The sequence below is a fragment of the Sinohyriopsis cumingii genome, chromosome 2, assembly GCF_028554795.1.
Source record: "Sinohyriopsis cumingii isolate HCF-2022 chromosome 2, ASM2855479v2, whole genome shotgun sequence".
Lineage (NCBI taxonomy): Eukaryota > Metazoa > Mollusca > Bivalvia > Unionida > Unionidae > Sinohyriopsis > Sinohyriopsis cumingii.
This window is the reverse complement of record NC_142962.1, coordinates 137,085,544-137,097,622: the sequence shown is the minus strand read 5'-3', so window position 1 is coordinate 137,097,622 and position 12,079 is coordinate 137,085,544. Positions and strand designations below refer to the sequence as shown.

At 34.0% G+C, this 12,079-nt stretch overlaps 1 protein-coding gene across 1 annotated transcript in view; it reads right to left on the bottom strand.

Annotated features, from left to right (window-relative positions):
• LOC149805912 (uncharacterized) overlaps positions 1–12,079 on the bottom strand; it is a 273,589-nt gene that overhangs the window by 174,355 nt on the left and 87,155 nt on the right. The window contains exons 57-64 of the mRNA XM_089934933.1: positions 11,541–11,726; positions 10,642–10,773; positions 9,778–9,951; positions 9,235–9,360; positions 8,218–8,403; positions 6,649–6,771; positions 3,142–3,342; positions 1,984–2,106 (exon numbers count right to left, since the gene is read on the bottom strand). Of these exons, the coding sequence (XP_089791059.1) occupies positions 1,984–2,106; positions 3,142–3,342; positions 6,649–6,771; positions 8,218–8,403; positions 9,235–9,360; positions 9,778–9,951; positions 10,642–10,773; positions 11,541–11,726 (1,251 nt within the window). The remainder of the gene's footprint in view (positions 1–1,983; positions 2,107–3,141; positions 3,343–6,648; positions 6,772–8,217; positions 8,404–9,234; positions 9,361–9,777; positions 9,952–10,641; positions 10,774–11,540; positions 11,727–12,079) is intronic.

Genomic DNA, 12,079 nt, shown 5'->3' with positions numbered 1-12,079 from the left:
TCTTTCTTGCCATAAGATGGTTGCAAATCACAAATTTAAATTTCTCTTACTGTGATCTTGGGACAAGAGGAATGGCTATGATATGTGATGCATTGTCTAGTCATGACATTTATAGCAGGCTAAAGTTCAAAATATCTTCAGAGGTTTAAAAGCTATACTCTACACAAGTAAACAAGTCACAGAATAATATTTTGCCATGATGTGACCTTGACCTTGAGGCAAAATGCATGACTAGACTACAGTATGTGTTACACCAACTAGTAATGATATACATTTGGGCAAAATGTCAAAAAATATCTTCATTGGTTCAAAAAATACACTCTAAACAAAGCTGCAAGTCATAGAATTGCATTTTCCAAAAAATACAACCTAGAGACAAGAGAGCATGTCTATGATACAAGACAAATGGTCATATGGGCATGGGCAATGTTTCATTCAAATGTCCTTTACTGGTTCAAACGTTTTACTCCATACAAAGATACAAGCTACAGAATATAATATTTCATTGCCATGACCCTGACCATGAGGCTGGGGTCATGGTCATGGTATATGACATTTCTTCTACATGATATTTAAATGGCAAAATTGCCATTAACCCTTTAAGCCCCGATCCCGTCTGTAGGCGTGATCCGGTTTCTGCATTCAATGGCCGATCCCGCCTGTAGTCGTGATTTTTTTACTGCATTCAATGGCCGATCCCGTCTCCAAGCGTGATGAATGTGTGTTAGATTCAACGTCTCTGATTGGTTAGAAATGGGTTTATTCCAAGAACTAACAACTATTAAACCAATCAGAAATGATTTTACTTTCATTTGCGGAAATTTGAATTGTTCAGAAGCTAAGGGCTCCTGTTTTGAAAGCGGTTTAACTACACGTGTTCTGGTCATGAAAAATCGTAAATGATGGCGGACATAAGAGTGATTTTTGATGAGAGCAAAAATGAGGAGTTTCTCGGGTTTGATCTTGAAAATACTGAGCATGCTGAGGAAAGATATGTTCATTAGTTGGATATTTTGTGAGATTTCGATTCAGACATAGAAGTTTCTGAGATTGAATCGTCCGAAGATGAGGATGCTGACAGCGCTGATGATCGAGTTCTTGCGGATAAACGTTGCACATAATTTTGTAAATTCTGTATAAATAAGTCGTGAAAGACTTGGACAAATAGGGAAAAAAATACATCACTGTGTAGACAAATTCATTTGCAATAAATGGTGAAACTTTCTTGGATTTTAATTGGATATAAGCAGAGAAATTAAGGTAAGAGTGAATGCATGTGCACAATGTTTACAAAATTTTTCAAACAGGTAAAAACTCTGGGGCACACGCAGCTAGACACAGCTTAGCGCTGCTGGGGCATAGCAGCAGTGATACTGATAACGGGTCTGGGGCTGAATGAGTTAATATATCTTCATTGTTCAAAAGTTACACTCCAGGCATGGATACAAGTCACAAATTTCACTTTCTATTGCCATGGCTTTGACTTTGAGGAAAGGCATGAAGATACGAGACAGGATATACATAAATAGGAAAATTTTCATTAAAACCTCTTTATTGTTAAAAAATGATGCTCTGAAAAAGGATACAGGTCAAAGAATTACATTCTCCCTTGCCAAGATCTTGACCTTGAAGCAGACGGCATAGCTATGGTACATAACACACTGTAGAGTCATGATATATACTTGACCAAAGTTTCATAAAATATCAAAATGGTTCAAAATGTAGCAATATGAACAAGACTGTAAGTCACATAACTATATTCTTGCTTGCATGTGCAAATCTGGTCTTTATAAAATTAAAATTCAACATCAAATGTTTTCCAACATTTCAAGACCTTCAATTCTTACAGGACTCTCTACTACAATTTTGTCTGTTGGTATTGCGTTTATCCTTCTCACAACATTTTTATAATATTCTTATGCATGAAGCTGACAGCCACTATGCAGAAATATGAGAAAATTAAGAGTCAATCCCATTACTTACTGTATACACAGTTTCAGCCCCATTTCTCAGGTCTGCCCTAACGAATATATCTCCAGTAGTTGTATTGATTCCGAAGAAGCTAGGTCCAGAGAGGTAGCCAGTTATTTCATACTTGATCAGTGGCTAAAGAATAAAGTGACACAAAATAAACTTATGCATAAATACACTGCAAATCTCAAGGTCATATTCAAAATGCATCAGTTATCATTTCATAGAATTTATATTCATTAACATACATTGTATGTTATGTTTCTTGATGTTATAAATAAAAAAAGATCTATATCTTGTGTAGAAAATATGATGGAAAATGTTCAAGTCTAGCTTGGATTTTAGCAACAGAACTAGTCTCAGCTTGAATTTAAGTATATAACCCAGTGATCTGATTGGCTGAAATTTATGTCCTACTAAAAATGAACCAGTCAAATATCTTATGTCCTGACATAACTTCAAGGCATATAGTGATGAAACTGAAGCCTAGCTGGTATCAGGAAATTACAAGAGCAAAATAAATAAAAATTATATTTGTCATCCTTCACTTAAATGACATATTTCCAAGTCCAGCTAAAGAAAACCCTTAATGCAAACTAATTCAAGTCAATTTAAATAATGTCTGCAACAACTCTTTGTTTCTGATTATTTCTGTCCAAATTTAAGTTATCTCCTTGAAAACCTAGATAACTTTTAAATATTAAATACAGAAAGATAACAAGCAAAGTTTAATATCAGTTAGATGTCAATTATCCACAAAAATTTAATTTTCTAACTGACCCAATTTATTTCAGGCTTTCATGATTAATGAGGGGGAGGGGAGATGCATTAGAAGGCACTTGTTTAACAAATTCCACCATCCATTCAATTTTACTAGACCAGTAAACATAGAAGTCTAGAACTATTTAAATTAACTGCCCATCACCTACTTAATCCTGACTGACAAATAAGTGTCTTCCAACCAATTGCCTTGCCTTCAATTTTGAAAACATACTTCCTGATTCATTCACTAATAATTTCAATGTCTCCACATCTATCACATTTTTTCAATATCTAAATTTCTAAATAAAAAATCAGTTATTTATGCAACATATGTATCTTCAGTTTTTGTCTCAATCATTTATAATCTCCAGCAGTCCTACTGCAGTATTCATAAATACCAGAACTCACTGGGTTATCCTGATCAGTAGCTAGAGCTTTAAAGAACGGAGTGTTGAGTGACTGGTCAAAATTGATCGCTGTGCCATACGGTGGGATATCTCCATTGACAGTCTGGAAGACTGGGGAGAAATTATTGCGTTGTACAATCACTATCACCAAGGCAGTGCCTGTCTTCTCATTTTGTCTCTGGTCCCTTGCAATGACACTGAACTGCAAATAAAAAAGCAAATGATATTAGACTGAACAATTTAAAAAGGATAAATGTGACTGGTGGGTAAGCAGGTACAGACTTGGAGGTAGCTATACATTAGACATGATTGTTAATCAGATGTCAGATCTGTATTTTTAATCAGTAAAATCTTTAAGTTAGACTGCAACAAACAACTTTTAATATCACCATTATTATTTCTTAAGTAAATGTTAAGTAACTGTGTATAAAAAGCTAGCTAAACGCAATATTCTAACATGGCAAATAAGCAGTTATTACCTGCAGACACATATCAAACACCAGATTGTTATCAAACAAATATTCACAGTAATCTAAAGGCAAGGACAGTTAGAATCTGTCGCTTCAACTTCATACATGGTTTATTCCATAACAAAAAAGCTGGTTGTGAAATTTCTCATCCATTCAGAAAAAAAGAAGTTTTCTAACTGTAGGTGGAACTTCGTGAAAACAAAAAGTTAGCCTTAGAAATGTTCTGCATGGTCTTTACATATTTGGTTCATTTTGCGGTACAATATTTGAGAAATCAGTATGAATCCTGTATTAGAATATAGATCATGCATTTAAAGTTTACTGAAATGAAACGATTTCAAAATTAGAGGTATAATCCGGTTTCAAAGGAACTTATGTTCACTGAGGTTTAAAGTTTTGAGAGGATTTTATAAAGATTTTGACAGAAAAATCAATTTATTTACCTGATAATGATGTGTATTCTCATTATCTACAGCCTGATCAGAAATTTACCTGATATTGAGGTGCATTCTCATCATGTATACTGAAATGTATTCTCATTTTCTATAACCTGATTTAGAAATTTACCTGATATTGAGGTGTATTCTCATTATCTACAGCCTCATTAGAAATTTACCTGATATTGAGGTGCATTCTCATCATGTATAATAATAATAATAAGAATAATGAGGACTTTGTATAATGCCTAATCTTTAGAAGCTCTAAGCGCTTTACAACTTTAGACAACACCTATAAGATAAGAAACATAAAAATATTATTACAAAAACAAACAACATGAAATTAGAAAAACATTAAAAAAAATAAAAAACATGCTGAGAATATTTCAGGTAGGAAACATTATTAGGTCTTTAAGTTTGCTCTTGCTGTCGAAATAAGTGAGTTTTGAGAGCCCTCTTGAATGTGATCACTGTGTCTTTGTGCCTAAGTTCAGTGGGCAATTCATTCCACGTTGCTGGGCCCTGGTATGCAAAAGAACACTGTCCATATGACTTTGTTTTCATACTTGGAATAATGAGTATACGATTGTCAGAAGAGGAGCATAAGTACCTTGCTGGTGTGTACATATGAGTGAGGTCAGATAGGTATGTTGGACTAGAGTCCGACAGTGAGATGTAGCACAGAGAACAAATTTTGTGTTTGATTCTGGATTGAATGGATAGCCAGTGTAGGGTACAGAGCAGCGGGGAGGTGTGATCTGATCGTGGTACTCTAAGTATGATCCGAGCAGCTGTGTTTTGAACTTTTTGAAGTTTCTGAAGTAGATATTGAGATGAACCAGACAGAATTGAGTTACAATAGTCCAGTCTTGAAAGTACTAATGAACACACAAGTGTTTTAGTGGCATCAACTGAAAGATATTTGCGAATTGAGCTGAGGCGTCTCAGCTCAAGATATGCAGCCTTGCATATGTTCATGACATGTTGGTGCAATGTGAGAGTACTGTCCAGAGTAACACCTAGGTTTCGTACTGATTGTGTGAATTTAATGTTGGTGTTGCTGATATTTATTGTTTTAGGTAAAGGATGTGAATGAGAAAGTCTTTGTTTTATGATCAGAATGGCCTCAGTTTTATCATCATTCATCTGCAGCTTGTTACAAGTCATCCATGATTTCACATCAGAAATGCACCTCTCTACACCTTGGATGGTAGCATCAACTTCAGTTGGGTGGCTAGTTTTGTATATTTGCATGTCATCAGCCTACAATTGATGAGACACTGGATGATGATCTATGACACTTGAGAGCGACTGAGTGTACAGAATGAAGAGAACGGGTCCAAGAACAGACCCCTGTGGAACACCACAACATATATCAACTGGGTTGGAGTGTATTCCATTTGCAGATACATTTTGTGTCCTGTTGACCAAGTAGGACTTGAACCACAGTAAGGCTGTATCATGAATGCTAAATACATGCTGGAGACGGTGGAGTAATATCTCATGGTCTATTGTGTCAAATGCTGCAGATAAATCAAAGAGGGTGAGGACTGTAATCTTTCTGCTATCCAATGCAGAGAGAATGTCAATAACTACTTTTAGAAGAGTAGTTTCAGTACTGTGGCAAGGGCGATATGCATATTGTACATTGCTAAAAAGACTGTTTGAATTTAGATGAGATACAAGCTGGGATAGAACAACCTTTTCTAAGATTTTTGAAATGAATGGGAGATTAAAAACTAGGCGGTAGTTTTTTAAATCGTTATGGTCTAGTGTTGGTTTCTTCAGCAGAGGCTTTACAATGGCAGTTTTGAAAAATAATGTGAATTCCCCAGATGAGAGAGAGGTATTAATAACATCAGTTAGTGAAGGCAATACTGGATCTAAGCACTCAAGTAGCAGTTGTTGTTGGAATTGGATCAAGCTCACATGACTTTGGTGCACTCTTCAACACGATTGTACGTATGAAATCCATAGAGACAAGTTCAAATGCTGCTAATGGTTGCCGCTCAAATTCTGTATCCCAACTGTATGGTGACGATGAGTCAATTGAAATTGTGGTGTCAAGCTTATCTCTAATGATTTGTACTTTGTCACGGAAAATTTTTGCAAACATGTCCGGAAGGTCGACTGGAAAGAAGGTAGTTGTAAGTGGTGTAGATTTGTTCCTGGACATTAGCTTGTTAGTAATCTCGAAGAGCTCTTTGCAGCTGGAACTTTCCATGATCTTAGTAGTGTAGTGGGCTGATTTCACTGCATGGACTATATTTGTGACATTCTTCTTAGCGACTTCATAGATTTGCTTATGAATAGTGAGTCTGGTGGAAAGCCAGAGCCTCTCAGCTTTATGGCGGTCTCTTTTAGCAGTGTGAAGCTGGTCCCTAACACTGCTATACCATGGAGAACACATTTTAATTAATACTCTGCACTTGGTAGCTGGGGCATGTTTGTCAAGTAATGAACGCAGACAGTTATCGAGTATACTGAAATGTATTCTCATTATCTATAACCTGATCAGAAATTTACCTGATACTGAGGTGTATTTTCATTATGTATACTGAGATTTATTCTCATTATCTATAGCCTGATTTAGAAATTTACCTGATATTGAGGTGTCTTCTCTGTATTTAGAGCCTGATTTAGAATGATTAGTCCATTGGTACGGTATACATAGAAGAAATCTGTGACTCCTGGATTCTGCACTATCTCAAAAATCAAAGTATCCTGTAAAATAAAACAAGGTATTGTAAAAAAACAAGCCCATCAATTCCAATGAAAACAGACTGTTAATAAATTAGCATGATATATCAGATCAGTTTCATGACTTAAAACATTTTATTAAAATACTGTAAAAACTATGCATATTTTAATTATATAATATCAAGATAACATCTACTTATTGACCATAATAATAATAATAATAATAATAATAATTAAACTTTTTTCAAGGGAAGTAATTAAAACTTAATGCATGAGACTGGTTAAATGTGCTGGTATCAATGCACTTCATTTGTAAGTGCAAACCATTTGAATCATAAGCTATTTGGGACCAATGATATGCTTCTATTATTAAAGAGAAGTTTACAGCAATTAAACTGATATACATATGTAATATTTATTTTGTAATTTTTATGGCATTGCAGTATAGATGGATAATATAATACAGTACACATTGATATTGTACAGGTAAATGTATTGTGTACATGTATAAATTAGTGACATAAAGAAGATATGTAAAAATTAGCAACATGATAAATACTTCCACAAAATTCCCACTATTTGGTTATTTACATAATCCGAAGGGTTTCTTTCCATATCTTGTTAATGATACCTAGACATTTAATTCAAGTGCTCCAATCTATATGAATTGAACCAAAAAATAAATAATAAAGGAATAGCTGATCATAGAATGTATGTAAATCTTACAAGACTGATTTAATTTTTTCAAGTTAAATTTGTGGCAAAATGTCAGCAATGAGTGAGCACTGCTGTAATTATGTGCAATCAGTATGTTTATACTTGCATATGCAATAAGCATTTTACTTACATGTACAGTCAGCATGATTATATTTACATGTGCAATCAGTATAAAAATCATATTTACAATGATTATATGTACAAACAGCATGATTATACTTATATGTACAATCAGTATAATTATATTCACATGTACAATCAACATGATTATATGTACAATCAGCATAATTATACATACATGTACATTCAGCATGATTATATGTACAATCAGCATGATTATACTTACATGTACAATCAGTATAATTATATTCACATGTACAATCAGCATGATTATATGTACAATCAGCATAATTATACATACATGTACAATCAGCATGATTATACTTACATAAGCAATCAGCATGATTACAAGTGCATGTACAATCAGCATGGTTAATCAGCATTATTACACTTACATGTAAAATCAGATTGACTATACTTAATGTACAACCAGCATGATTACACTTACATGTACAGTCAGGACAATTATACTTACATGTACAATCAGCATGATTACACTTATAGGTACAATCAGGTTGATTATACTTGCATGTGCAATCAGCATAATTATACTTACATGTGCAATCAGCATAATTTTACTCACATGTATGATCAGAATTATTATATGCTACTTATAAACAAGACCTGACTTACATTATCTGCATCTCTTGCTGTAGTTTGAACAACAGAACTTCCAATTCTTTGTGTCTCTGGAATGGTCACTGTGTACTGATCCGGGGCAAAAATGGGTCTATTCAAGTTACGAAGAACCTCAATTATGACTGTGGCTGTGGCCGTCTGTCTGGTAACTTCCAAAGTACCTGTGGCTTCCACACGGAGCTATTCAAAGCATAAAATATCAACAAGAATACCTATATTCCTTTCTCTTTAGTTTAATCATAAGGTCCATACTACATGGTTGAACTTATTTATAACAAAGTTGGATTATAACTAAACACTAATTTACATAGTCCCCATCTTTCAAGGCCATCTATTCTGCTGCAGGAAAGTAGCCTTATAAGAGGGGTGACCTTTCCAGAGAGTGGTCACTGATGTGAGTAATAATTACAAATAAACTATGGAATATTATTCACATTAAAAAATCTCAGGTACATTATGGAATGAATGTGGAGAAGAAAAAAAAACTGATGTCATTTTACAAAATTATAAATAAATCATCAATTGTGGTGCAAAACCATACTGCCAGTAAATTCAGGGACAACCATATGGCTACAACTATCACTATCTGAACTTGCATAAATATGAAAGCAATATAATTACAAGGAAACACCTGAGGATAAACAACACTGATGGACACTCCACTCTCCAGCAAGTAATATTGCATTTAATATTTAAATTCTATAATATTACAGATAAATGTAGTGCATATATGCAAATTTAAGTTTGCATGTAATTTTGGAAAATTCAAGTTTTGAAAGATTTAAATCCTACACTTTATAACCTCATTAATAATTTTACCACATAATATTTTGATTGAAAAAGTGTCCCAAAACTTATAACTCAAAAACAAAGATCTGTTCCAGTACATACAGTGAACAAAGAAATTACTTCACAAATTAAATTTATAGTGTCAACAATATATATGGTATCCCACCATATACAGTAAATACAGTAATCGCAAAACATTTCTTACATGCCAACTAAACTTACTTCAAAGAACTGCCTTCTAGTAATGTCCTCTGTCAAACTTCTATTGATTCTTATCTGACCAGTGGGTTCTACACGGAAAAACTGAGGTCCATCACTTAAGCCAGTTATTCGATATGTGAGATCAGCCTGAAACAGATAGAAATATTAAGTTATTATGCACACTTTTCTCGTCAGGTTAATGCAACATCTTTTTATATCTCATTTTTCATCGAATGATTTGTAGAATTTTTTCAAGCGACATGTAATATTTTTTAGAAAACAATGTGTAATAACTAATACTTTAATTTTTAGTCTACAAGGCCTTCATTAAAAAAGGGCTGTATTTTTTCAAAAAGGTACAATACAAAAATGCCTTTGCAACTAACATATACATCCATATATCAAGTGATAAAGACAGGAGATTTTAAAAAATTATCTTAATGCAGTCTAGAAATTGCAGTGTTTTCTCTAAAATATTAAGCTGCCCTTCAAAGTTTATAGATATATTGTCACACTGTTTGAATGTCATAGGACCACTACAATGGTGTCTAAAAAAGATCTTACCACTTGAGGTGTTGCAGTCACAGTGAGGATTGAGAAGCCCACTGCATTGTTTTCTGGCACTTGTCCATTGTAATTGAGGTTAGAGAAAGCCAGAGTTGCCGAGTCACGCCTGATATTCACCCGTACCGCAGCAGTGCCAATCATACCTCCACCATCAGTTGCAAGAACAGCAAGCTGAAATGTCATTGACGCATTTTACTATCACATAGTCCCTAATAGCCTGAATACACAAATTCCATAAAACAGATACAGAAAATCATCACATAGGATGTTGAAGTGTTTTCTATATTTTGGCCATAACAATTAGTCCTATTTTATTTTTATACTAATTTTATGTCTTTATAAGAATGAAAGACTTTTTATTGCAGACTTTTCAAAAACTCGTTTATAATCATATTGCAGGACAAAAGTCTAAAGAATTGTTACACACTTCACTAAATTGTGAAAGTATCCTTGCAATTATGCCACAAAGCAAAGGTCATGATGTGCCACAAAGCAAAGGTCATAATATGCCACAAAGCAAAGGTCATGATATGCCACAAAGTCATGGTCATGATATCAGATTCATTCATTTTTGTCTTTAAAGATTTTCCACCTGTATTTGACTGTAATGGAACACATAAACAAATGAGAAATGCTAAGAAAGCTAAAAATAGCATTGCTGTCACTGTTTTGACTTGAGCAATGATCTATTCAAATAAATGGTCCTGCAGACACATCAATGATAAAGAACATAGCTTTTAGTTTGGGACGACAACTTTTATTGCCAACTTTTAAAATGTCTTGATAACCAGCATCGTAAATAAAATCACTGTAACATACAGGATGCCTTAAATGATTTTTAAAGGAATTCTGTGTACTTACATTCAATGTGTTGAAAGGAGTATTGCGAACACTTTGGTTCAGCCTGACTTCTCCAGTTTCTGAGTCAATACGTAGATACTGCTGTGCTGTGGCATCTCCAGTAGAAGAATAGCGTACTTTATTGTATGGAGACTGTAAAAAGAAAATACAGGTGTTACCATGGTAAAGGCAATACAGTAAAACAATTAAGATGTAATAAAACAAGAATAATTCTTGTTTACATAAATCAACAACAATAATTACACATTTTATTATCATGGAAAAGCACATTGTTAAAAGAATGAAATATCTTATTTAAATGCATTCCAAAACAATTTATTCTTCAACTTAAAACTTGAAAAAGAGCCACAACATCAGCAGGTTTTATCCTTTTTGTTCTCTACTTTCACAAGAAGTAAATGTTATTGGGAATAATTTTTGCAGATGAAGTGAAATCATCCATGTTTAGAATGATTCTGAGGCATTGTATTTTAGTTGCAGCAAGCTTTAAATGTTAAGCCAGTGTGGCAGGATACAAAAATTATGATATATTACTGCATCCTGGGAGAATTCTTATTCTCAAATGATTCTCATCAATTTTAACAGACCAACATAAAGACCCAAAATATGAACATTAAGTTTATGATGATAGGCAGATACATGTACATATAACAAATAACACAAAACGTGCAAAGAACTAGTGGCTCAGAAGATAGCACACCAGGCTTGTGTCCAGAAGTGCAGATTTGAATCCTGCTCAGACGAAGCTAGATTGCCACTGTGGTGTGCCTCTGAAAAAGATACTTTACCCCAAATGCCTCAGTATGACATAATCCTTCATTTGTTCACTGACCTCTGACACCAAACCAAAAATCCAATTAAATAATTTAAATTCAGGGCACAAACACTGACTTATTTACCTGTGGGTCTGTATCAGTTGCAGTCACAACCACAATCAAAGAGCTGACTGGAAGAGTATCATCAATTGTTAAATTGTACATGGCATTTGTAAAGACTGGGCTGACAAGATTTCGAATGACACTGATGGTGCAAAGTGTTGTGGCCGTCCTAGGTGGCGTACCACCATCTGCTGCATACAGCCGAACCTGAAATAGGTAATTTGTATGATATTAAGCACGACACAGCCAAACCAGGCCATGTGGACATAATATGTAAATACCTATATAAAAAAATCTGCCCATTAAGGATATTTATTAATCCCACTTTTAGATTTATTTTTTCATACTGAATTGGCACATATACATCAAGGACATGGGCCCACAAGGACTAATCTTTTTAACTGTACTCCGATTATTCTCCATGGGCAGTGTACACTTTAAATGTTTTGTAACTATTTAAATTATACTTAGCATAAAAGCAACGACATAAACATTACCAAATGCAAACAATACTACAGCAATATTACTCAATATAAAACATAATAAATAAATCAGTTTTT